Source organism: Elephantulus edwardii, unplaced genomic scaffold, assembly GCF_000299155.1.
Source record: "Elephantulus edwardii isolate Elephantulus edwardi_28Jun2011 unplaced genomic scaffold, EleEdw1.0 scaffold00008, whole genome shotgun sequence".
Classification (NCBI taxonomy): Eukaryota; Metazoa; Chordata; class Mammalia; order Macroscelidea; family Macroscelididae; genus Elephantulus; species Elephantulus edwardii.
Genome location: NW_006399758.1, coordinates 38126821 through 38154214, shown reverse-complemented (window position 1 = coordinate 38154214; position 27394 = coordinate 38126821). Strand labels below are relative to the sequence as shown.

General features: G+C 35.0%; 1 protein-coding gene across 1 annotated transcript; it reads left to right on the top strand.

Moving 5' to 3' along the window:
* CALB1 (calbindin 1, 28kDa) lies at positions 1–26856 on the top strand. Its single transcript, XM_006880523.1, has 11 exons — positions 1–79; positions 601–677; positions 4625–4699; positions 15483–15566; positions 15677–15733; positions 20026–20103; positions 24300–24355; positions 24457–24496; positions 24610–24663; positions 26101–26172; positions 26507–26856. Exons 1-11 carry the CDS (start codon positions 1–3, stop codon positions 26618–26620), a joined length of 786 nt encoding a protein of 261 aa, XP_006880585.1. The 3' UTR covers positions 26621–26856.
* Positions 26857–27394: the final 538 nt, after the last annotated feature.

Sequence of the window (27394 nt, the reverse complement as noted above, 5' to 3'; positions counted from 1 at the left end):
ATGGCAGAATCCCACCTGCAATCGCCCCTCATCTCAGCCTCACAGTTTTTCGAGATCTGGCTTCATTTCGACGCTGATGGTGATTATCTTCCCTTTCCCTCTCTCTATTTTTTTGTTTTGTTTTTTAACAGTTTAAAGATCCATTTCCTACCCACTCTTTCCTGTTCCACTTTTCCCTTTTTTCTTTCCTTTTCTTTTCTTCTACCTCCAAACCCCAAATCTTCTCTCCCAGCTCTCTGTCAAAACATAAGTCTGAAAGTTTATATTTTTTCTGTGTAAACCAGAACCTTTAACTTTTGCCTATGGAAATAGTGAAGGTAAATGGTAGGCAGAAATAAGGAGGGGGACCGCAAGCGATGAGATTATGGAGTAGAGGTCTTGCTGCCTAGAGTTTCTAGGGTTGCATTCAGAACCCCAACATCCTCCCTCAGCTTTAAGTGGATCTGAAGTTCGACACCCCGGGAGAGGAGCTTTGAGGCATTAGAGCCTCTGCCTGTTCTTGCAGTCTTTGACAAACGTAGAGGTTGCCAGGAAAATAGTTGTCCTGGAAAGTGAATTGAATGAGATGTTTGACACCTGGGTGCGTCTTTATCTTTGCAGGAAGTGGTTACCTGGAAGGAAAGGAACTCCAAAGCCTGATCCAAGAGCTCCAGCAGGCACGGAAGAAGGCTGGACTGGTAGGTTCAAGTTAGGGACCTCGAACCAAAAAATAATCAACAGTCTCCTGTTTTCCTGAAGAGCCAGTGGAATGGAGTGCTTCTAGGAAGATGTAAACTTCTATTGACTGAGATAGGAGAGGGCAAAAAGAGTCCTTCTAAATTGGTAGGGGGAAAGAGGGGGAGAAAGAGAGATTTCCTAACGGGAAATACCATAAAGTCTGGAGCTGGAGCTTTTAAAATATGTATCCTATACTTGTACTTTCTTAAATAGCTCTTAAAAGGAAAAGTGTGGGTGTGTGAGATCCTTTTGCAGATCATCACCTCTACCACTGAGTTTGTTAGATAAATTTAAACTTCTCTTTTATTGTGTAAGAAGTGAGGGGGTAGAAATACATTTCTGCCCCTTACTGGTCAGGAAACAGAGCTGCAGACTATGGATCGCCACTTTGTCAGTTATTATACTGGTGTTGATGTTGATGAGATGAGCAAATGGCCTGTTTTGAACCTCCTCACTGGGGAAAAGTTAGACAACTTACAACCCACTAACAAGAATTTAGCAGGCAAAGGTCTTCATATCTGTTGACAGGCAGTTAGAAAGCTAAAAAGTAATTTTTAAGAAAACCCTATCTTTTTGAAAAGCAAAATGATACTCTGATAGGAAGCAATATAAGTTACATTTGTGATTTAAGCCATTAGTTAATTAAGCAAATGATATTCTTATTAATTATGAATGCTTTCCTTGGAGTATAAATTTGCCTGTTAAGATGTCAGTATAAAAAAGAAAATATAACCAGTGTTAGATATGTGCAAATGCTGTACAAAGGAAAATAAGTGAACAATTTTACTAATCTGTTCAGGTTTCTGTAAGACTTCTCAGAAGGCAGTGATGGATTTTGTCTGGTTAATGAACTTCAGTTTTTCTGATTATTGTTACAAAGAGATTTTTACATTACACAGTTGAGGGATGTGAGTGTGTGTGTGTGTGTGTGTGTGTGTGTGTGTTCATGTGTAAAAATGTGTGTGCTTGAGATTCTTTAATAAATCACCACCTTTAGCATTGATAATGAGATAGATATATATATATATCATTTGCTTATGGTTTAATCATTAAGCTGCTAACCATAAGATCGGTAGTTCAAATCCATGACCACTTATGGAAAAAAGATGAGGAAATCAGCTTCTACAGATATATGGCTTTAGAAGCTCTACGGAACAATCCTATAGGGTGACTATGAGCTACAGTTGGACTCAGGAGCTGGGGGTATAATACAATGAGACCTTATGCTGTATATAAATTTAAAAAGGTCTAATGTACATCTCTGTGCTATATACTTAGGGGAAACCCAAAGAAACTTGAATATACTATAATGTACTACTAAATTATCAGGTGCTAAAATTGTTGACCAAATTGATTTAAAGCCATGTAGTTCTCTAGGGATTACTTTATCCATATTTAACATTATGCAAAACTAAAACTTTAATTCAATAGACTCAAATAAATGGAAAATGTTTATATTCTCTTTCTTACTTGCCACACTCTTCTGCCACAATGTATTACCATAAATAAATGCACTCAATACTGTCATTATAATGCTATGTATCTTAGATAATAAAACAAAGTAATTATTTTCTTATTTAAAAATATGTATTTAAAATAATCTGCTAAAATATGTTTGTTTTCCTTAAAATTAAAACCTAAGAAGACTTTTCAAGATGCTAAAGGACTATTTTATTCTTTTTTTTTGTCTTTTCAATATTGACATTTATTTTTCTTGGAAATTACAATATTTAGAATAAATTTTTTCACTATTTTATTCCTCAATTTTGGTATTTACAGATTTTTGTAAAGTTTATAGTTGGAATTTTAAAGAATTAACAGCTTAATTATTGTTTTCATTTTTATAGTCTCCAATTTTGGAGTATTTGAAGTTCCAATTGTTATATTATATCCTAATAATAACTGTTAGCATACTTAAAGGATTATATCAAGTTGGTAAGACCTAATTGCTGATTATTTGTCTTGAGATACATATATTTATACATACAGGCTTTGGATAGTTAAAAATATAAATGAATATCTGCATTGAGAGATTCACATATCTGACATGTTTCACTATATTACCAACTCCACTGTCCCAAACTTACTTTCATATATTTCTCCTATATTTTTAGCACAACAATTGAATCTACAAACCAGGATTCTTAATATTTCCTGTGATATGATAACAAATTTCACTGCATCACAGGAGTGCTTTTTTTATATTTCACCAATATCAGTGAAACATTTGAATGAAACAGAAATCAATGGATTTTTTAACCCTTTTATATGAAACTTGGTGCTTAGTCTTGAAATTTGCATTCATTTTTATAAAGCTTAATATTTTATATACGTTTAAAACATATAAATATTGTCACCCAGAAAGTTCACAAGTTAAATGGCAAGTCTACTGATTATGCTCAATGGCATATAACAACAACTGGTTATGCTAGAGTATTACCCAATCCTACACCTTTTAGAACCAATGTTTGATTTTGTTGTTGTTACATTAAGATATGGGTTAAAACATAGAAAATGATAGTTGCACTTTTGAAATTGGGAAATTTCAAAATTTCAACTTTTCTACTCTAATATAAATTAAATATATTCAGATTTCAATTTATCAATAGTAGATTAGGTATTTTTGTTTTATTATTAAGACCATATTATATTTAAATTGTTTTGTTACTATTTCTTATCTTATTTCTCCTAAAGACATTTACATTGAATTAAAAAGGATTGTATATTATTAGTAGCTATGATATTTAGCCTCCCATATAGCCTTTAAATTATATTACCCTATCTATTAGTAGTGTAAGTTTGTAAGACAAACAATATCAACATTCAAGTAATGCTGAAAATTGAGACCTTAATTCACTTTCTCAAGGACGCAGAGTAGGACATTAGTAAGGGCTGACCTATTTTAAATAGGCTTCAGCTAATGCAACAGGGATATTTTAAGTGGGCTATGTTACAGACCCAAGGGTAAAAATTCAACTTTCTGGATATTAGTTCTATGTTTAGAGTCCTAGTTTACAATTTGTAGCTTTTTGATTTGCCAATTAGTTGCAAACGACTCGACGGCACATAACAACAACAACAAAGAGATTATATAAGCAATAGAAGAGATAGTAAAACAAGCCAAATGAAAAAAACGTATTAACTTTGGCACTCTTAAATATGTCTTTTTCAAAGTCATATAAGACAAAGAGTATCATCTTAGAAAATGAAAACAAGACAAACTTGAAAACTACTCCTTATATTACCCTTCATAGCAGAGATACCAAATATATATAATCAGTGGCATAAAATAAAGTTATTGACATTGTGTCTGATAAACCATAAACTGATCAAATTATTATCTGACATATCTTTTTGATACTTAATTTGTTAGTTTACTAAAGTAGATTAATGCCTCTTTAAATGCTAAAAGCAGTCTTTGCTCACACTCTTCAACATTTACATTTTTCACCTATTCAAACTGAAACCACGTATTATTGTCATTTTGATAAAATAGTATGGTAAGAGATGGGGGAACTACATTAAAAGATGATGTAGCAATATAAAAGGATCTTTACTGAGGAAAGCAATGTCTAAATTGCATTAACAATGATCATTATTTTTAAATTTACAAAAGTTGAAAAAGAAATCTGAGTATATTTTTAAAATATGACACTTTCTTAGACAAATAAAAGAAAATAAATAATAGTAATTGATTAAAATTATAATCACAGTTATAACACATTCATTTTAGATAAACATTGTATATCAATTACATCATTAATTTTTATAAGAATAGTTAATAAGCATGTATAATTCTAAATGGTTCCAGTTCCATATCTTTTTCTAAGAAGTTAGTGAAGCCATCACAACACACACACACACACTAATTTTAGCAAACTTCTTACCCATTTTCATGTCCTTTCAGGAGTTGTCACCTGAAATGAAGACTTTTGTGGATCAATATGGGCAGAGAGATGATGCAAAAATAGGAATTGTAGAGGTAAGAAACTTACGAATTTTTCTAACTATCATTTTAATAAATGAGCTTTATTTTGTAATTGGGGAAACTCAAATATGGTTATACAATACATGTTCAAAGTAGCATGTTTCCTCTAAGTGGCTTGGTATCTTTTGTTCAGAACTATAAAATTTAAGATGGTTAGATAAAAAAGATCTAAGAGTGTGTGGCCAGAGCAATCCTTAGAAGAAAGGATGATGAGACTTTATCTCATATACCTTGTGAATGTTATGAGAAAGATTCTGTTCCTGAAGAAGGGTATCATATTGAAAAAGCAGAGGGTCAGGGAAGGGAAGGAGACCTTCTAGGAGACAGATAGGCACAATGACACAATAATGGCTTTATACACAACAGCGACTGGACGGAGGGCACAGGATCAGACAGAAGTTCATCCTGTTGTACAAAGTCTGAGTCAACTTTACAGCACCTGACAACGAGAGTTTGCCTAATCCAGGATCTAAATTTAGTACCTTAAAAACCTGAGACACAGAGAAGTGAAAAGTTTTGCTTCTGTCTATGCAGCTGTTTGCTGACACAAGTACAGTTAGAAGGCCAAGATTCCAACTTCTGGCTTAGTGCTCATCTCGTTGCAACCTTATTTCACTGAAATGCCCAACCTCATACAAGCTTAATTGATATTTCTTATTGTATTGCAATAAAATTTTCTGTTGAAAATGTAAAATGAAATATATACAGTCCCTATGATAATATACTGGTAGACATCTGCATTCTAGTTTCAAACGTTCTATTTTAGATTGGCAATTGGCCTTATTAAAAATGCAAAAGCTTGACTAAAGTGAATGAGTGTGTTATGGTCTGTTTTCACCTTAGATTTGAGTCTTGAAAATTAAGATAGTGGATATCAAATCTTATCTTTTTACATCAGCTTTTCCTATGGAGGACAACTTTTGTCTATGAATCAAGGAACCAAAACATTGATAATGTACCAGTTCTTTTAACTCAGTCTCAGCTTGGTGAAATAGCTGTTATTTCCCTTACTTCTTCTTCTTCAAATTCTCATAGTTAAATTACTTCATCTCTCTAACCTACTGAAGAAAATGAGAGAAAACCTCTGTCCAGAAAAAGTTAATAGGGTAATATTTCAGAATATGCTAAGAATTACTATATTCTTTATAGAGTGTTTTTGGCATATTAGATAATGACCTATTCTGACAAACAACATTTAGTCACAATTTACCTTTCATTCTGAGAACTAACCTGGATTTCACATTATCAATCTTATAGGACACCTGTGATGCCCCTGTGAACTACACTTATTTTTAAGCAGATCCCACAAATAGAGTTAAGAAAGGACATACTATTATTATCCTTATAATTAAATTTCTTCCCTGGGGTATACACTTTCTCCTTTGCCTATGGTAGTTAATTACTATATAAATAGATAAATTAATAGTAATGGGACCTACTGATTAACTTCAAAGCCAACTAATCAAGATTTGAAATCACTACAGTTAAGAAAATAACTTTAAAATGAATAGAAATTATACAAGGTAAATCTGATTATAAAAAAACTACTTGGAAAATATAAAATTAGGGAAATTATCAATGTGACTATTTTAGAGTTTTGTATATTCTAGAGTTCTAGAGACAGATGATTATAATCCTACATATAATGTTTTTCAAATCTAAATATTTCAATGACCTCAGTTAGTTATTAACTTCACCTAATTTCTCAGTAATATAAGGTTTTACAGTAATATAAAACATGTAGATCTGATTCACATGGATTTTACATATTCTTTAAGGACAAGATGGATATATCTATTATTAATCCAAGTTTTTTACATTTAATATAATCTACTTTTTCATGGTTGTTTCTTTTATAAATTAGTTTGAGGTCTATTTTAAATGAGGGGTGAAGAGTCATTTAACAAATGTTAAATTACTATAATGTAATTTAATTAAATGTAAATTACTCTGATAGAAAATTTTCCAGAATTTTAAAAAGAAAGCTTGTCATAGTAGAAGAAAAGAGTTTGAGTGTAAAGGAAGAAAAAGAAGGTTAACAGGAGAGAATGAAGCATTTAATGAAGGTTGAGATGAAAAATTAGAGGATTGTACAAGAAAAAATAATTTATATTTGTATGATACTACACAATTGATAAAGTATTTCCAAATATAGAATTTGATCCTTATAGCAATGAAATAGGTCTAAATATAAAGTGAACATCTATCTCCTAGATTAGGATATAAAAGACTGATGAGGATTTGCCTAAAGTCAGATAAAATAAGTGTTGGCAAAGTCAGAACCCAGTCACATTGCTCTAAGTTACCTATCGTTTAAAATGAGAAAAAAGTGTGTGCATTTTGTGTGTTGAAAGATTTTCAAGTTTCCCTTGGTTGGCTACCCATATTTAGAGTTTTGTCTGTTTGAGTAAAGATGTACAAAGTGTGCAGAAATTACTTGTTCAAAACACTGAGATACAGCTTAGGCAAGACTGTCCAGATCAGGTCAAGGAGAAAATGTCTAGAGAAAAAACATGCGAGGTACATCAAAATCAGTGAGAAGATTTCAGTGTTTTAGGACAGGAAACTTGTTGCTAAACAGGTCCTTTAAGAAGAACTAGCCCAAAATGGGGAGGGGAAGTGGAGAAGTGGGTAGAAGAAGAAGCGAGGAGAAAAAAAATCATTAGGACAACAAAGGTCAGTGGGCAAGAAGGGTGGTAAAACAATAGGAAAGATTCTGTGATAACTTAAAGGGTGATAATAGGCATAAATACATAGTAATCAATTAAATAAAACTCAATATATGTTAATGATTATATAAAGCATAATACATACAGATGATTATAATCAAACCAATTTTTTTTAAAAAAATGGACTACTAGCCAGGGGCCTTATTCTAAATATGAAAAACTGAAACCTAGAAAGGAAGGTTCAATGATTTGTCCCAACTCTACAGACTGAGAGTAGCAAAATGTATATCTTAATCTAAATCTCAGTGTGATTACAGTGTTTTGTTTATTAACCTCAATAATCAACCCACAGAGGGGGTAATGGTGAGAATTAGTTGGAAAAAAGGGGGCTAGAGGACAGAAAATAGGAGTCAATTACATCTAAATAAAAAACAACAAAATCACCAAACAACTCTTGCCACTGAGTTGCTTCCTACTCTTAATGACCCTAGAAGACACAGCAGAACAGAACTGGAGTGGATAAATAGGAATAAACAAAGTTGGATAAAGTTCTGAGAAATTACTGTAAGGGAAAACAATAATGACATTACCAAAATGAAGTAGAAAATGGAAGAAGGGCAAAGAGGAACATTTATAAAAGTATATCTTCACATTTTCCAAATTAATATATGCTCACTTGGTAAGAAAGCCTATATATTAGACGTAAATCTACAAAATTCAGCCAACTATGAAGGAACAGAAAACTGTCTTACCCCATTTCCCCCAAAATATACTAATCTGCGTCTTCATTTCAAGAGCACTGTAACTTGGTATTTAAAGAGTAAAGAAAGCTGGATCTGTTGCCATGTTAAGTCTATTTGCTATAGGTGATGATTAGCACATCAAAATCCAATGAAAGTAAACCAAAATATGGTCATGCTGTCTGCTTTAATTGTTGGCTCTAAGTGAAATATGTTGTTCAAAAAATTGAAAAAGATAATGACTCATTTTAAAGTTCTAACCTAATAAAGTTTTCCAACAGCATGCTTTTGCCAAGAAATATGCAAAAAGGGAGGGTAATGTACAGATTTGTTTTCTTAAGAAATGTGTAACTTCAAGATGTTAGAGAGATTTTAAAATCCACATAAGCACAGTACTGTAACAAAGAGATTTTTAATATGAAAAAATGGGAGCACTGAAATCCTAAGATAATTTAACAAATACCTGACAGCCAGAAAGATTCTAAATTTATTCACACTTATGCTGTATTGCAAGAAGCCTTGGTAGCATTGTGCATTCCCTGTTAGGCTGCTAACCAAATGTTTGCAGTTTGAATCTACCAGTGACTCCACGGGAGAAAGAGAAGTGGTCTCCTCCCTTTAGGACATATACTTTTAGAAACCCCGTGGTGGGTTATCATGAACCAGAGTCAACTCCACAGCAGAGGCTTTGATTTTTGGTTTTATTCTCATAACAGAGAAGATGGATGAAAACTCAATGATTTACCAGATAATAGGATTTTCTCCCTCGATGCTCACTTTCTTATAAAATATACCCCTTAACTGCTGTCAATCTGCAAGCTTTCCACCTGATGTTATAGACAATGTTGTAGGAAGCTACTCAGTCTTGTTGTTTGCATTTGTCCAGTTCAGTAAATTTATTTAAAGAAATAAATAAGTACATCTAAAAGCTATTTTAATCCTAAAACTTTAGCAACCTTCCCAGAGAAGCAAACACATCTCTAGCTTTTCTGTCACTCTTCCACAGACCATTCAAGGCGATTTGTTTTCTCAGGGGCAGTGCCACTCTTCCATGTGGATTACGTGTCTACCTCGGAATTCATACTTTATCATGCAGGGTCACTATGAGTTAGAATCAACTCTATGGCAACAGATTTGGTTGAGTTTTTCTTCTTGAAAACATAGCCTGTGGAAGGTAATGGAACAATAGTGGATATAGGGACAAGGTGGGCTATAATACATTCCCAACAGAGATCTCAGATGACCATATTATCTTTGAAATGATATCTGGCATGATAGCTGATTAAAGATTTTGCTCTGGAGTGATATTTTGATGATTTATTAGAGGACATTTTGATGGGATATTTTAATAGCGAGTTATAAAGATAAGGAATAATACTTCCCCTAAAATATAAAAAAGCAGTAGTTTAACTTCAAACCTGGCTAAAACAACAAGCCATGTAATAAAAGATCATTTAACCTCTCCAAGCTTCTGTTTTATTATATATGAACAGAAATGACAACATCCTCAAGTTATTAGGATTATAGACACAAAGGAATATAACACAGTCAAGCAAACAGGTAAACCCAGCCCACTGCAAATTCCAATACATGTATTTACTATTATTATTTAACGTAAAAAGTAATAAACTGGAAAAATTATACCATTCTGCTAGATGTCAAGACTTTTCCCCACTGCTTATATTATTAGTCAAATTCAATTTCATTTTGGTCAAGTGAAATAAATTAGCTTTAGATTTCTATGAAAAGTTTATTTGCCTTTTATATACCTGGAAAGTTGGTGGTTTACACGTACTCCGGAGGAGAAGAGATCTGGTGATCTGTTCACATAAAGATTACAGCATAGAAAACCAATGAACAGTTCTATTTTAACATACAAAATCACTGTGAGTCAGAATCCATTCAACAGCACACAGTACAGTGAACTTGCTAAAATCTTTTCATGTTGCTGTTGTTTTGAACCATCTTTCATAGGATAGGAAAAAATTTCTCTAATTTTCAGTTAACAAAATACCATGGTTGCCTAAAAGAATTGGGAATTCTATGTCATGCCCACTTTGAAGTCATCTATGGCTCTAGCAAAGTTATTTATCATGTCTTCTTTCATAATTCCTATGGCTTAGCCTTATCATTGTATTATCTTTGAAACTATTTATTCACCTGACTTCTCCTAAAACTCTTACTACTAGCAGTGGCTGTACATCCTCAGTGTTTACTGGGATATCTCATATGAAGTAGGTGCTAAATATCAGCCAGTGGGCCATAGTTAGGGATGTCAGCTCATTTAGAAACGTAAAGCTTCAACACTGTGACTAGGAATAGAAGAAGATGTTAAGTTCTCCATTGCCCATTTCCAGGGTTTCCCAGGAAGCAAATTCTGAGTTGATTAGCACAAAAAGGTTTATTAGGATGCTGTAGAAATCAATAATGATCTCTAGTAGTGCAGTGGCTAAAGTGTTCAGTTGCTCACTGAGAGGATAGAAGCTTGAACCTTCCAGCTGTTCCATGGAAGAAAGATGTGTCAGTCAGCTTCTGTAAAGATTGTTGTGCACTGTAGTCAGAACTGACCCATAGCTGACCCTCTGGTGGATTTTCAGAGGCAGTTAATCACACAGGAGGAGATTGCCCATCTTTCTACCTTGGAGCAGCTGGTGGATTCTAATCACGTGCCTTTGGGATTTCAGCGCAGCTTCTTGCCACTAAGCTGCCAGAGCTCCCTAAAATTATAGCCTTAGAAATCTAATATGGCAGTTATGTTTTATCCTGCTGGGTCTCTATGAGTTAAAATTAACTCCATGGGAAGTTTGGTTAAAGTTTTGTCCTTGAAATCATAAGCTTTGGAAGGAAAGGAAATGGGGCAGGACAAGGCAGATGGAGAGAGAGACTATGATACAATCTCAGTCAAGACCCCAGATGACCATATAGCAAACTCTGAAGCTGGGAAGATCCTTCAGAAATGCCTCAAGAGAGCTGGATCATTATACACATATATACACATCCGTGATTGATGCAAACCTCCTCAGACACACAACTCTCTGTAGATTAAACAACTCCAAGGTAATTAAGAGCTGAGAAATAGCATGGTTCCCATTTTGTGGTTATACTAAACAATGATTTTGAGGTGTGCACCCCTAGTGAAGCAAGGAGAAAAGAGTTAGATGTTAACACATTTTTGTAGAGTATAAAGCCTAGCAACAGTTTGAGGTGCTATTACTCCTAATGCTAACCTGTGGGTTGTAGTGATTTTTATGACTCATTTCTAATGTCTTTAAAATAGGACAGTGTTGTCTTCAGCTTAATATTAATAGTTCAATGAAATCAAAGCAGACTGAATATGGTGCATGAAGATACAATCTATACTTTTGGTAAGAGTAAAACCAGGTGATACCCTAATGTTATGAGCAAAGAAATACATAAAGAGTAATTTTACTCTTTATTTTTCCACTCCATGGATCTCTGAACATCTTGTGAGGGTCATAAACTTTAATTTGTGAAACACAAATGATTTTTAAAAAATCAACTAATGTTCCTTTTGGCCATCTTTTACTAGCTAATACATTTCCTTTTTTATTCCTGTTTTCATTAACTCAATAAATTTGAATAAGTAAGATTTTTAAATAAATTTTGTCTTAAGCCAGACATTCACTTTAAAAATTAGAGTATAATATATAGCAAAGAACTGAAAAACAAGGAACTTACGAAATATTATTTAAAATGGATGACCCTGGAGAACATTATGCTGAGTGAAATATCTCAGTCACAAAAGGACAAATACTGAATAGTGCCACTGTTGTAAAATGGAACTGACATCAGGGTTGGGAAGAGACTGAGAAAGATGGGATAAATTTTTATACTGCATTCAAACTGATGTAGGAGAGAACTGTTTAAAAGGGATATATGATTAGGTATTATTGTCATGACAGGAGTCCAGAATGAAGGCTGCATAGTGGAGTGAACTTGGGGGAGGGATTGCATAACAATGAAATAATTTTTCTTTTACTTTTCAAAAAGAAGAGCAAAGTGGGGGAGGGGAGTTGGGTGGGAAGAAAAGTGCAACAATGAATGAATGGAAATCCAAAGTCTGTAAACTTTCATTAAATTTAATTTTAAAAAATAGGCCAAAGAAAGTAAAAAAAAGAATTCATTAAAAATCATATCAATTAAGCATATTAATGAATAAAAATTATTAATAATGTGCAAACATTTAAGTTAGGTACATTATTACAATACTGGCCAACACACTGGTATTACGAGAACACAAGGAACATTCTTTACTATCCTGAAATGGGTGGCCTTTGGGGAGAGCCCATAAAACCTTAACATAGTATCTGAGAAGCCATACCAATAAATAAAGAAGCATTGGTATTAGCTATTTCCTGGTCATTGAACAACTGGTTATGTTATTGTAGAATCACGATATAATGTGGCCACTCTGTATTATACAGAACCACCCAATATAAATTTCCCATTTAGTTCTCGTATCCAATCTCCTCTGCAAAATGTCATCCTCTCACTGTATGTATTTTCTTTCTTAGAGTTATATGCTTCCTTTTTCTTTCCTCAGCACTCCCCCTTTGTCTTGTCTTTCTTCTTCTACCCTTCCCTTTCTTTAGTAGTCTTTTCCTCTTTTCCTCCTTTGCGTTCCTCAAAGAAGCATCGCCCAAGCCCTTTCAAGAAAGTGTTGCACTAGACAGGACAGAACCCTGTAAGCCTGGTTGCCTCTCCTGCTACAAGAGGGCCCTCCACGCGCAGCACACACATTGCTCTCCTCATTCTGGCCTCCTTTCCCCTCCCTCAGCAACGAGGAGTAGAAAAGGACCCTCCGGGTCACTTTTTCTGATAGCTGGTTATTTCAGTAATTAAAATTGTGCCTAGCTACTTTCCACTACCAGCCCACTCAAAGTCTGAGGAAAAATACAGGTCTTATAAGAAAGTAGGAAATCTTGTTTTCAATTGAGTAGAACTAAAGACTTTCAGTCATTCTATCTTTCTGTACTATGTAAAATATTACAATAAACATATTATCAGCAGGCTGAGAATGAAGCAATAAAAAAAAATTCCATTTCTACAATAAGCAAGGTAGTGACTTGATTTACTAAAAACCAACAAATAAATAATCACTAAAGTCAGCCACCAACCAACTCAAACCACTCAAACTCTTTTGATTTCAGCCTCTTCAACTCTAAACTTTGGGCCCTGAATACTGTCTCTGAGGTACAGAATTTTATGAGTCAAGAGTTCAAAGGTCAGAGAACACCCTGAGTTTAGTGAAAACCATGAATAAGATATGAGTGCCCACAGACACACATACGGCAGTGCGGTGTTTAAAGATCAAAGGTTGATTACCAAAGAACTTCACTGACAAACTCTTAACTCCCTGTTTTCTCCTTATGATGTATTACCATCTGCCCTCACTCATGACATTTATTTAAAAATAAATAAGGATATGTTTTCTTAGTGCATCTTTCTAACCATCTTAATAAGATGCTAAGCCCTTTACCTGGTCTTACTCCCACATGAACTGCTTATAAGCTGAGCAGGTTCTAATTTGAGATATTGTTTTGAGATTTCAAAGCAAAATAAGTTAAAGGGCATATTATAAAGGCATAAGACAGATGAGATTGCTTGTAGATAAAGGATAATTATACATTTTAGATTAACTCAAACATTTTTAATTGATGAAAAGGTGAAACATGAAAGAAAGACAGGAAGGAAGGAAGAAATGACAGCCTTTCTCTAATTTGGTAGAACTTTTAAAACGTCAGCTAAGTTTAAGGATGATCACAATCTTGAGTTAAGGCCACAATCTTAGATTTAGGGCCTAAAACCAAGGGGTGGGAGTTCAGGCTTGAGTTCCATAGGATTTACCAAGGTCTGGAAACCAAATGCAATACACTAAGTGCATACATTTCTGAATGGTGATGATGCTTTAACTTCAAGAGATTTGCAAAGGAGTTTGGAATCCAGTACATTGCAGAAACACTCATTTCTTTTCCAACTCCCTGTTTTACTGAAGGGGGCACTGAAGTCCAGAAATGGCTGAGAGAGTGGCTGGGGATCATAGCTAATTAGCAGCTCAGCCAGAAATAGAGCCCTTGTCTGAGGTGGGGCCATCAATCCAGCTCCCTACCTCCCCACACTGCAGCAGATAGATTATCAGTCTTAAAATGGGATCCAGAGCCATTTTTTTCTCTTTAAAAAAAGAAGTGCATTGAAGTTATGAAATAAGATCTAAGGGGAAATGTCATAGAGCTAGAGCTAGGCAAGTACTGATCAAAAAATAAACCCAAGCGCTGAACTCACACTGTGGACATCATTTTTAGCAGAAGCCGACTCTTTGAGAACTGGTTTTTCCTATTACTGTTAAATTTTCCACTGCTCATCATAAAGCTGCTCTGTCTGTTTTTCCCACACTTTACAATTGCCTTTGGTTTCTCTTCCCTTTCCTCTCCTACGATTTGGGGGGTGTGCTTTTCTTTTTTCTTCTTCTTTACCCCTACATTCTTATCTGTCACAGTTATTTCCCATCACACTTAGACTTTCTGGCTTCAAAGTATACTGTCCAGCAGGACAGCTGATCAGTGACAGTCAGCAGATATCAGATAAATGAACTTGTATGCAAGCTGACCAGTGCTGGCCAGAAACGTCCTGCTTGAGTGTGCTTTGTCACTAAGGGGAGAAGGGAGTACTCAAGGACATGTAAGTGTTTGTAAATATGCAATCACTTCCTAGAAACAGAGTACCAGAAAGGGAAAATTGACTCTAACATTTTTTCCTCTCATCATGAGCTCTGATGGACACAGGATAAGGGGCTGCACAGCCAAATCAGGGACACGAAGTGGGCAGTCTCCTCCTACCTGATTGACGGCCTCTGAAAACCTACTGCAGGGTCACCAATGAGTCAATTCTAACTGAATGGCACATGGCAAGTCCATTAGGAATTGTACGGCTAACTCAAAGGCCGGGCCTCCCTGACGGTTTGAATCTATTATCACCTTGAGGGAGATTTTTACAGCCTCAGGAAACCCAATAGATGGTCAGTTGTGAGTTGATTCTGACTGGATAGCAGTGAGTTTTTTGTGGTTTTTGTTTAATTTTTTAATTACACTTTTATTATTATTATTATTATTATTATTATTATTATTAAACAATTTACAGAGACTTTGGATTTGTCTTCATTCATTGCTGCACTTTTCTCCCTGCCCACCTCTCACTCCCTGCCCTCCACAGCAGTGGGTTTTGAGGTTTGAATAGGCAATGAGACCATTCCTAGAGAACGGTGTTGGAGAAAAGCAAAGCAGCAGGTGACCCCAGAGACTTGCTTCCACGCTCCTGACAACAACCCCTGTGCTTTTTTATCTTTTCCAGTTGGCTCACGTATTACCCACAGAAGAAAACTTCCTACTGCTCTTCCGATGCCAGCAGCTGAAGTCCTGCGAAGAATTCATGAAGGTATGAGAAAGCTCTGGCACAGACTGGCGCCTTCATGATGCTGCTTAAAGTATAAAAATTACTAGATTTTTCTCAATGTGTTCCATTTTCTTGTCAAAAATTGCTTGCAGACATGGAGAAAATATGATACTGATCACAGTGGCTTCATAGAAACTGAGGAGCTTAAGGTGAGCAAAAAAAAAACACCTTTATGCTAGGATTTTTTCCCCTTTTCTTTGTCTTTCTCTTTCAAATACAATTATGAACTGCTAAGGCTTTCATATCTTTTTTCTAAACTTTCCACAAAATATATTGATACTGAGCAAATGCAAATGTTCACTCACTCTTCTATAGAGTTAATGAATTATCAGATTACAAAGAAAAGATTTCAAGAATTTTTAAAAAAAATAATTGTGTGTGTGTGTGTGTGTGTGTGTGTACTGTCAAATCAGATCTGATTGGTACAGGAGGAGATTGTCCCTCCTTCTCCAGCGGAGCATCTGGTGGATTCAAACTGCGCGCCTCTGGGATTAAGATTTCAAGTACTTCTTGAAGTTCCCTTTATGCAATTCCAGAAATGAGCATTTCCCTTTATGTACATTCATTGTGTGTAAGGTGTGTAAGGTAGACAGATAGATAGAGGGATAGATATAACTATTTATTCAGTCCTATGAATAATTTTATTGTAATTGAAATTATAGTCTGTAAATGAAACATCTGTAAAGAAAGACAAAGGGAAATAAATGACCGGACACTGTGTTGGCCTGTCTGCTGCTTGGCTCAAAGCTGTGCCACAGGAAGAAGGCAATCCCAGGCTATCAGAGGCTCCATTCGCCTCTTTTTGATCCTAATCATTTTTATGATATTGAATTTCGCTCCATGTTTACCTGGAACTGTATCCAGAAGCCCCCTGTTGTAACCACTTTCAGAGCTTCCAGCAGATAGCTCATGCACCTTGGGTGGCTCCTTAGAGGTGAAAATGATGAAACTTCACATGTTTTGGGCATGTTTTTAGGAAGTCAGAGGATCAGAGAAAGAAAAGACCCTCAACATAGTGTATTGACACAGTGACTGTAACAACAGGCTCCAACATATCAGAGATAGTGAGAATGGCGCAGAATAAGGAAAGGTTCAGGTCAGTTGTTCATAGGTTGGTTGACTATGAGTCATAACTGATTCAACAGCCTCTAGCAACAATAACAACAATAAGGTGAATGATAACACTAGGGCGTACAATCAACTGTACAATAGCAAAAGGGGTAAAGCTTAGAAAGCATGAAGGGAGATGAGAGAAGTAGGAATGCAAACAAGAATCACAGGGGAAAATTGGAAGAATGTAGTTCCATTGTGAGAGTTGCAATAAATACATGCAACAAAATGTGCATGAGTGATTGGATTGAAAACCAACCCGCTCTATAGACTCTCACTCAAACTGCAATAGAAAGTTGGGGTTTTTTTAAAGTTAAATGATAAGACACAAAGTTCCAATTTTTAAACCCAGACATGTTTACTTCAAAACCCCTAGACATTCTATACAACAACAATAAGAAAATCTTAGCCTACACAAACTTCTCTAGGAAACTGCAACTTTGAAAATGAATTTGCCAATTCGCAGATGCACATAAGAAGTGGACAGGGAAGGGAACAAGATAAAGGAAAAGGCAATAGGTTTTGTACTTGAGTTTTGTTGTTGTTGTTAGGGGCTGTTGGATCATTTTAGACCCATTGCAGCCCAATGTAGGACAAAACACTGCCTGAGCCTTCCGCACCCTCACAGTGTGTGTGGTACCGCCCATTGAGGCAGTGACTGTGTCAGTCCATCTTGTTGAGACGCTTCCTCTCCTTTGTTGACCCTCAACTTTTCCAAGCTTGATGTCCTTTCACAGGACTGGCTCCTCTTTATGACATGCAAGAAATAAAGTATCACCATCTATGCTTCTAAGGAACATTCAGTTGCATGTCATTCAAGACATATTTGTTTGTTCTTTCAGCAGTCCATGGTATATTTTATATTCTACAATTTAAAAACAATAGTTCTTCTTCAGTCTTCTTTATGCAAGGGAAAATCTCTGTTTCATCTAGTTTCCTTTTTCCCCTTTAAATAGGAAGTAATGATATCTTCATTTCAGATTTATTGGGATGCTCAAATAAGATATTGTATATGAAAGGGGAAAAAAGATATTGTATATGAGATACCCTTGATTAATGAAGTTTGAAAGGTCTTGAACTTGTGGGGGAAGGACCACAAGGGTTGTAGCATATCAAATATTCTATCTAGAGCATTTAGATGTTTTTGAACAAAGCACCACAAATGTGAGTTCAATAATTTATTAGTCTTTCAGAAATAGGAAATCTTCATTCTTCCCTCTCAGACTGATTTCAAAACTCTTCACTCTGGAAAATCTTCTTTTGTCTGTCTTTAGAATGCACAGTGAATATTTACTGAGCTCTGGTGATATGAAAGGCATCATACTCCATGTCAGAAAGGTGTCTTAAAAATGAGTCTTCACAAACAACTAACCAAGCTGACATTATCATTCCTGTTACATAGAGAAACAGGAGTTTCTTGAGATAAATCATCTCTCAAGGTTGTGTGGCTTCCTCAAAAACATCTAAATGCTCTAGAACAACCTCTGTGGTCCTTCCCCACAAGACCATGATCTTTCAAGCTTCATTCATCAAGAGTATCTCATTTACAGTTATGTAGAGAAAGAAAAACATCAAAAACCATTTCCTAGTCGGAGTTGAACACGACTTTGAGTTGTGTACAATTTTAGAGACGGAGTGGGGACATCTGCCCCATTACAAAATTGCTATAAGATATTCAACCACAGCCTTTTTAAAACATAAGCATTCTTAATACGAAGGCACTTAAACAATGGTTTTTACAAACTTGCCGCTCAGTAACCTCGAGTCTATAAGATGGCAGTTAAGCTATTGTATTCTTATTACCTCAGACATTTTTTAAAAATATCTTTCCACGTTCATAATAAAAACCTAATCTCATTTCCAACACTGACCTCAAAATATTCTAAAAGTCTCCTTCTTTGTTCTAAATTTTATTCTCACAAAGAGATTCTAAATAGAAGTCCTCTTCCCTAGAGACTTTTAAAGATAAGTTGGCATTCTTTTTTAATGGATCTTTCAAGAAAGCTAATTTTAAGATGTATAATAGAGTAAAACATCTCTTGCTCTCAGACACAACTCTGAATCTCAGAGTCCTGAGGTCTCTCCCGGGCTATTTTTGTGACCACCATTTTAGTCTCTGATGAGGCTTTGTAACCCAATTAATCTCTGACAAAAGCCTCATAAGGCTCAAAAATAAAATTCACTCCCAGCAGGTTCTTTTGAAATGTCCATGCTTCACTTTGAATTTGAAATGGAATGTTTGAAGTGAAAATAAATTGATCAAACCAAGAAAAAGGGCTTTGTCAATTGGAAGATTGAAGTGAAATCAATCCAACAAGATTGATCAATTTGAGGCATGCAAGGGAGAAATTAAGCTATTACTTAATAATATCTGGCCACCATCTCTGTTCAGTTTTCTATAATTGTGTTAACTTTATTATTTTGAACAATGAAAGAGTTTCAAATGAACATCACTAGAGAAAATGAAAAACTTTTATGAGTTTAAATATTTGCATTGTCATTTTGCATGGCATGATTTTGCAAAGCTTTTATTGGATTTATTTCTGATTAAAAAATTAAACTTACTCCTTCACTCCAACTGTCAAACTAATAATCATCCCTTTTTTCATCCTACCCACATTAATCTCTATTTTAATATTATTCATGTATTCTTCAAAAATTAGATGAAATCATCTGTGGCAAATAATTTTCATTTGAAGTTTGCTGAAGCATTCTCACGAGGTGCTGCAGACTGGTTAAGACTAAATGCTGACCAACGAACCTGACCAAGCAACCTGGGAAACGAGCTGTATTCCGGCTATCAACCTGCAAATACAGCTTGTGAACAAACACATTTTATACTAGAAATCAAGTCAAACAGCTATCTCTCCATATGACTTACTGATACATTTTTGCATAGGTTATGAAGGCAGAGAGAGAGGATGTCTGTTTTGTGTAGAAATGTAACCCCTGAACATTCATGACAGAAATGCATCCAGGGAGCTCACTGATTCAAAGAGGTTTTAATTCAAATTCCTAAACAATGCTCATCACAGATCCTCCTTTAATTAAAGTCATAAAATAAAATATAGCATGGACTTTGACACTTCTGGCCTCATTAAAAAGGAAATACCATACCATCTACTAGCACATCTAAGGTGACTTGCAGGATGGATGGATATCAAGAGGAGCACAAGTGAATTTTCACTTTGAAAATTCTCTCCTTGCTCCTTCTAACCTAAAAATGAGACTTTCTTTGCATTCTCGGGTCATTCCATTTGGAGACATGCTGAAATGGCAGCAGACTGTACATCACTGATGACATTTATGTGCTTTCTCTTTGTCTTAACAGAACTTTCTAAAGGACTTGCTAGAAAAAGCAAACAAGACTGTTGATGATACAAAATTAGCTGAGTATACAGATCTAATGGTAAGCTTGGTCTTGAGAACACTGTAGCCAAAATATGAATGAAATATTGCTGTGTTAAGTCCTGTAGCTGTACAGGATGTAATAAATATCCCATGGTGTGGCCATCACAAGCATACAGGCATTGGTTCAGCTGAACAGTGACATCAAGATCTGCTGGAATGGGCTCTAAGGTTCAATATACAAGGATTTCTTTCTCCTGAAACCATGTACATTTTCTCAAAAGATGGCTTGCTTTTCTTAAAAATTCAGTGTGATTATCTCTCTAAGAATAATTTATTGTAGAAGTCTTAAATCCATTTTCCTCATAGCTTTGGAAATCATATACTACCATCAGAGTTAGGACACTTTTATTTTATTCATTGAATTACGCTGTAAATGTGAAAATCCAAATATAAACACTCTGATTGTATGGTACATGGTATAACCAAGATCAGTTGTAAATTATTGACGATAGGAAGATAAAACTGGCACGTAATGCTTAAATAATGCACAAATAAATGAATGCGGTTCTAGATTAAATATTATCCAGGATCCATGAAATTAGTTTTTACCAATTGAGTGACATGTACTAATTTTGATTCATTATGGGATTAGGACTATCATAAAGTCCTTGTTAAAAAATATTAATTTGTGGGCCTAAAGTTTAACATCATTTTAATGAATATAATCCCATTTTTTAATGAAAATGAAGTTTTAAATAATCTAGATGGATAGGTTTATATGTTGTTGTTGTTGTTATGTGCCGTCGAGTTGCCCACAACTCATAGCAACCCCATGTACAAGAGCCCTAAATCCTGCTCCATCATTTGCCAATCCCATTGTCTCCAATACACCTACCCCCATTACCCCAGTGACTGAATCAATCCATCTCGTCAAGGATCTTCCTCTCCTGCACTGTCCTTCCACCCTCCCAAGCATGACATTCTTCACCAAGGCCTGATCCCTCCTTGCAACATTTCCAAATTAAGTCAAAGTTTCAGAATCATTGCCTCCAAGGAGCAGCCTGGCTTCACCCTCTCCAGGATGAACTTGTTTGTTCTAACAGTCCATCATATATTCAATACTCTTCTCCAGCACCACAGTTCAAAGGCATCAATTCTCCTTCTATCCTCCCTAGTCATTGTCCAGCTCTCTGATGCATAGCAAGTGATCGCAAAGACCACGGCACGGCCTGTACCAGGTGCACCTTAGTCTCCAGATTGACATTGTTGCTCTTCAGTACTTTGGTGAGGTTCTCAGACAAAAGACTTGTCCATTGCATTTCATCTTTTAGTTTCTTGGTTGCTGGTCCCAAGAGTGTTGATTGTAGAGCCAAGCAAACTGAAGCTGTTAACAATCTCAATCTCTTCACCATCTATCATAATGCTTATATATACTTACAAGTACTCTTAAAAACTATGAAAAATAAGGGGAGCTCTGGTGGCCTAGTGGCAAGAAGCTGCACTGCAATCCCAGAGGTGCATGGTTCGAATCCACCAGATGCTCTGCCAGGAAAGGAGGGACAATCTCCTCCTGTACCAGTCAGATCCGATTTGATGGTACACAGACACACAAAATAAAATAAAATTTTTAAAAAAAAACTATGAAAAATAGTCAATTTTTACCCTATGAATTTAAAGAAATAAACCAGTAAAATGTAATCATATATCATAAAAGCTAATAATACTAGATTTTTGGAGTTTGACTTTTCAATTACTTTGAGGACCACTTTTATAAAAGAGTTTGATTATATTTGATGTGAAGCTTACTTTCAACCTTTTGTTGTTGTTATGTGCCATCGAGTCGTTTGCGACTCATAGCGACCCTATGTACAACAGCCCTAAACCCTGCTCTATCCTGTGCCAATCTCATTGCCTCTGACACACCCATCCCGATTACCCCAGTCACTGAATCAATCCACCTCATCGAGGGTCTTCCCCTCCTGCGCTGTCCCTCTACTCTACCCAGCATGATGTCCCTCTCTAAAGACCTGTCTGTCCTTGCAACATGTCCAAAGTATGTCAGACGAAGCCCCAGAATCCTTGCCTCCAAGGAGTAGCCTGGTTTAACCCTCTCTAGGATGAATCTGTTTGTTTTCTTGGCAGTCCAGGTACATTCAATACTTTTCTCCAGCACCACAGCTCAAAGGCATCAATTCTCCTACTCTAGTTTTTTGGGGAATATTAAAATTTTACCTTTGCATTATCCATTTTATAATCTTTAGATTTTAGGTTGTAAAGAAATGACATTTTCTAAGTTTGTAAATTCCTAATTATAAAAATGTCTTTATGTGAGAGGGCAAACTTCCTTGCTATATGTCTCAGAGGCAGAGGTATAATATGAGTAACTTTTAGGTGGTGGAAGTAACCTACATTTAACAATTTCAAGTTTTGTTCCACCTTTAAGAGATGTCTATTTAAAGTAATGACTCCTTTCCAGGTAGACAGCTGAAGTAGGCTTTTAAGAACCACTCAGATGGGAGTTTTCCCCCCGTTGGATTGGCCTGACATATCTGATTAAATGTCATAAACCAGTTCAAATTCAGGAAGCAAGTTAATCAAGAACTAATTAAAATTTAAATATATATTTGGGGAAATATTTCCCTATGGGCACTAAACTCCATGATCTAGTTGTACAGTAGCTTGGAATAGTTTAACAATATCAGAGTTTATGTTCAATGGATTTAAAAATTTTGTGTCAGCCCCTGAAGAAACCTGCCTTCTTCAAAGATACTTAAAGTAACTTAAACCAGAAATGGTTTTCCTTTATTTCCTAAAGAAGCTTCCTCTATCCTGTTGCCAGGATTACCCCAACTATCACCTTATCATTAAAAAAAGAAAACAAAAATGGTACTTACCTAAAATATTTTATTCAATATACTATATTTTATATACAGTATCTAAAATATTTTATTCAATATACTCTCTTTTATATATAGTACTCATATATAATATAGCAATATAGCAATAGTTGTTTTCTAAAAATGTGACTGCACCTTGGATATGAATATAAGCATGCTAGAGTATGCATATATATGTTGCATCTCAAAAACACATTTCAATGTTTTTTGGTGTTTCATGTAGATGAAAACAGGAAAGTAACACTAAGTATTTTTTTGAGCACTATCTAGTGGATAATAAAGCAATTCAAATGCACTCAAAAGTTTGATTCACTAAGTATTTATCTCTATTACCTGCATATTGCTCCTATTTGTACTCTCATGTTTTAAAGACACGTGGACTATTTTCTTTTTTTTTTTTTACGTGGACTATTTTCATATCACAATCAGACTCCATTTTTTCTACTCTTGCTACACATATACAGTAAAAAAGCAATAAATGATATTTTAAATATCTAGCTAAGGCCACTTATTTTTATTTTATTTAGATAAAATTTTTATTTTATGTTGATTTACTTATGAAGTTCGTATATATATGTTGTTTTTCACACCAAATCTTTCCCATTTCCTGTACCCACCCCTCACTCCATCCATCAGATTGTGTGACCCTATGATTAACTACCCCTAGACCCCTATGCCTATCCTCACCAAGACTCTGTTCCTAACCCTCTCCCTCTTGGATCTTTATACATGTTCTACACTAATGGTCTTACATAGTATTTGTCTTTATGGGACTGAATTAGTTCATCTAGCATAATGCTCTTCTATCCCTCCCAAGTTAGGCAGTCATTTACAAAATCATTGCTCCTGTGTGCTGCGTAGTATTCCATTGTGTGAATGTACCATAATTTCTCAATCCATTCAATTGTGATTGGATATTAGGACTGTTTTCATGTTCTTGTGATGGTGAATAACGCTGCTAGGAACATTAGAATTCAAACCTCGTTTGTGCCTCAGTTCTCATTTTCTCAGGGTATATTCCAAGCAGTGGATTAGTTGAGTCATCTGGAATTTCTATATTCAGCTTTTTTGAGGAAACACCAAACCGCCTTCCAAAGTGGTTGTATGTTTTACAGTCCCAACAATGCATGAGTTCCTGTCTTGCCACATCCTCTCCAACATGTATTACTTGCTGTCCCATTAAACTTTGTAAAATGACTTATTTTTATCATCACTTTTTCATTACTCTATCATTGTGATAAAAATTGACAATTAACATAAACATTAGTTTTGAAGTTAACAAAGAATGCCAGTTTCTAGAAAATTGTGGCCTACACACCATGCTTCAGTGGCTCGAATAATGATTTCTGTTTTTCAGCTGAAATTATTTGATTCAAATAATGATGGGAAACTGGAATTAACTGAGATGGCCAGGTGAGTTTAGGTGTATGCAACTATAATTGTAATAAGATGATCATGTAGGAGCGAAGAAAACACAAAACTAATATACTACTGTTATGCTTTTCTCTCAAAAGGTTACTACCAGTACAGGAGAATTTTCTTCTTAAATTTCAGGTATTTAAGTTTTTCTGCCACAAGTATTTTTCTTGAAATCTTAGAATATGGTAGGGGGAACTTAGAATACTAAACTATTATGATAAAGCATTTTCATCTTTTCTATCTTTTAGGGAATCAAAATGTGTGGAAAAGAGTTCAATAAGGCTTTTGAACTATATGACCAGGTAAAAGTTTGTTCTTATCTACAATTTGAATGTTTAGAAGAATCTGGAAAATAGTCACAAAGGAAAACTCCTCCACAAACTCTAGGTTAAAAGAAACATGGTGCATTAAAAATACATAACCAATCTTTTCTATATGAAAAGATCTACAGTATAGTCTAAATTGAACACATTTTTATTTCAACTCTCCACCATAATTTGTCTGTTATCAGGTTTTTAAAAAGATACCAAACCTCTTAAAGCCTCAATGTCATCATTTCTCAACTTGGGATAATCTTATTTATACGATTACTACTTTGACATGAAGCAGTCTTGTGTAAATCAGTAAATGTGAAAGCACACTGAAAAAGTTCAATGTGCTTTATAAATGTAAGTGATAGATGATAAGTTAACTCCTACTTTATTTTGCAATTATGGACCAGTTAAGGTTTTTAACTACATGGTAGCATAGCACTCAACTAACTGGCAATTTGAGCCCCTCCAGAAGCAATTTTGTGCTAAATCCAAAGGCCACAACTCTTAGGTGGTTCAAATTCTTTGGTGACTCAGAGGGAGAAAAATGGACAATGTCCTGTGAGATTTATAGCCTCGGAAGTTCAGTGCAGCGTTAGCTATGTGTTAGTTTGACTTGATAGCAAGGAAATCTGAGTTGAGAGGCAACTTTGAAGGGTCTGGAAACATGCTTTCAAAAGTTCTTAAAAATTCTCTGTGGAGTGGACTTGGAGGGAGGGATTGTATAACAATCCCTTTACTTTTCAAAAAGAAGTGCAAACTGAGGGGGAGGCTGGGCAGGGAGAAAAGTGCAACAATGTATGAATGGATATCCAAATTTTCTGTAAACGTTCATTAAAATTAATAAAAAGTATCTCTGTAGTTAGAACAAGAAAAATACTTTTTTGTAAAGCCAGTTTACACATAAATATAGCTATTGGGTGAAAACCCTATGTTCATTATTTTATGAACTTTCTGTTGTATTCTGCTCAGAGATTTGTCTTTATTATTCAATTACAATGATGCTTCTGATCATGTCACTTCCTCTGTACATGCAACAAGCCTAAACTGTTTTTATTGCTTGCAGGTATTTTTATAATCTCAGGTTTTGCAAAATTTTTTAGTGATTTAGCTGCAATGTTATTATGTTAAGTAGTATTTTTTAACTTTCTCAATAATGAGAGTGACATGAGAATTAAAGGAAAAGAAGAAAAGTTTTTTTTTAAAAAAAAAGTCTATGTTAGAAGAGTTCTGCTTTATTCCCTTGGCGTGTCTATGGATCAGAATCAATTTAAGAGTAAACAACAAAGATTTTGAAGGTCCGAGAGATTGGAATATCTGCTACATAGTCAATGGAGAAAATTGCCAAGGATTTCAACTATTTCCATTTTGTTTCTTGCTCCTTGTTGTGTATGGAACTGACTGAAAGCTTTCTTTCCCTGTTCCCAGGACGGAAATGGATACATAGATGAAAATGAACTGGATGCTTTGCTGAAAGATCTGTGTGAGAAGAACAAGCAGGTAACTTAATTACGGTGACATTTTTTAAGCAAGTCCTACAACTCCATCCAGAGATTAACCCCACATCCATTTTGAAAATCTACTAAAGCATTAGTAGAGAAGTGGAAGTAGGTTTCAACTCTTAAAGCAATTTTCTACCGCCTAAATCAGGGTAACTGTCATGAATAGATTAAAAAAAAATCTTATGATTATCCTGCATTTGTGTAAGAATTTAAACCAGCTTTTCTTAATGGATTGATGTAATAAGCAGTTATCAGCCCACATTTTATCATTTGACAGTGATTAACTGAATTCCATTTTTAACTGGATTACAATGCTGTCTATGTCTACACAGGAACTAGATATTAATAATATTCCAACATACAAGAAGAGCATAATGGCTTTGTCGGATGGAGGGAAGCTGTACCGAACAGATCTCGCTCTTATTCTCAGTGCTGGTGACAACTAGCTGGTGACCACAACCACTTAACTAGTGATACATTTTATCTAAAAAATAACTGTGCACTATAAAGGAGTAGGCTGTATTTTCTTTTATATCTGTAAATTTAACTGCATATAGATAATTATCCAGGATGTGTGGCTCTTTCTTTTCAGCTTGTTTCTATACTGTTTGTAATGTACAGTTTTTGTAACTATATGATTGATACAGAGAATGTTTATGCTTAGGCCAGTCAATGTACCCAACTCAAAAAGAATTGTCTAATACATCCTTGCTTTCAGAAATAAAAATTTCCCTAAAAGTCCCATTAGGATTAATTTCTAAAGTTATAGTTTATGTACACTTGCCCTTGAATAGGTGAATTATTATATAGTGGGCCAAGCATTTTTATTTCAGTCTGAGGGTTGTCCTACAAAATCTTTTTAAGCAGCATTTCTAATTATGAGGAGAAATACAATTTTACATCTAAAATTGTCACTAAAAATAAAAAAAAAATAGTTAACTGCGGCCCTAGGAAATTGACAGTCTCACTAGAAAAGATTTCACTTGCTAATCAGTAACATGCCTACTCCTTAAACTTATACCAAGGTATTGGTTCAAATTGATTTGGTGATCAGGAAAGGTGGTATCAGAATTGATCTGATTCCATACCTGTATTTCCAGTAAGCCTACTATATAAAGGTATGATCTTAATCCATTTTCTAAACTGTTTTCACGTGTTGCAAATTATAATTATTCTAGTAAACTGCTGTTTTTACATCATATTCTCTGTTCTATCTGATT

Excerpts from the sequence above, each read along its gene's own strand:
- CALB1 (XM_006880523.1), top strand. The coding sequence starts at position 1 with ATGGCAGAATCCCACCTGCAATCGCCCCTCATCTCAGCCTCACAGTTT. Across the intron at positions 4,700-15,482 it reads CAAAAATAGGAATTGTAGAG|TTGGCTCACGTATTACCCAC; the intron begins GTAAGAAACTTA and ends TATCTTTTCCAG. Across the intron at positions 15,567-15,676 it reads CCTGCGAAGAATTCATGAAG|ACATGGAGAAAATATGATAC; the intron begins GTATGAGAAAGC and ends AATTGCTTGCAG.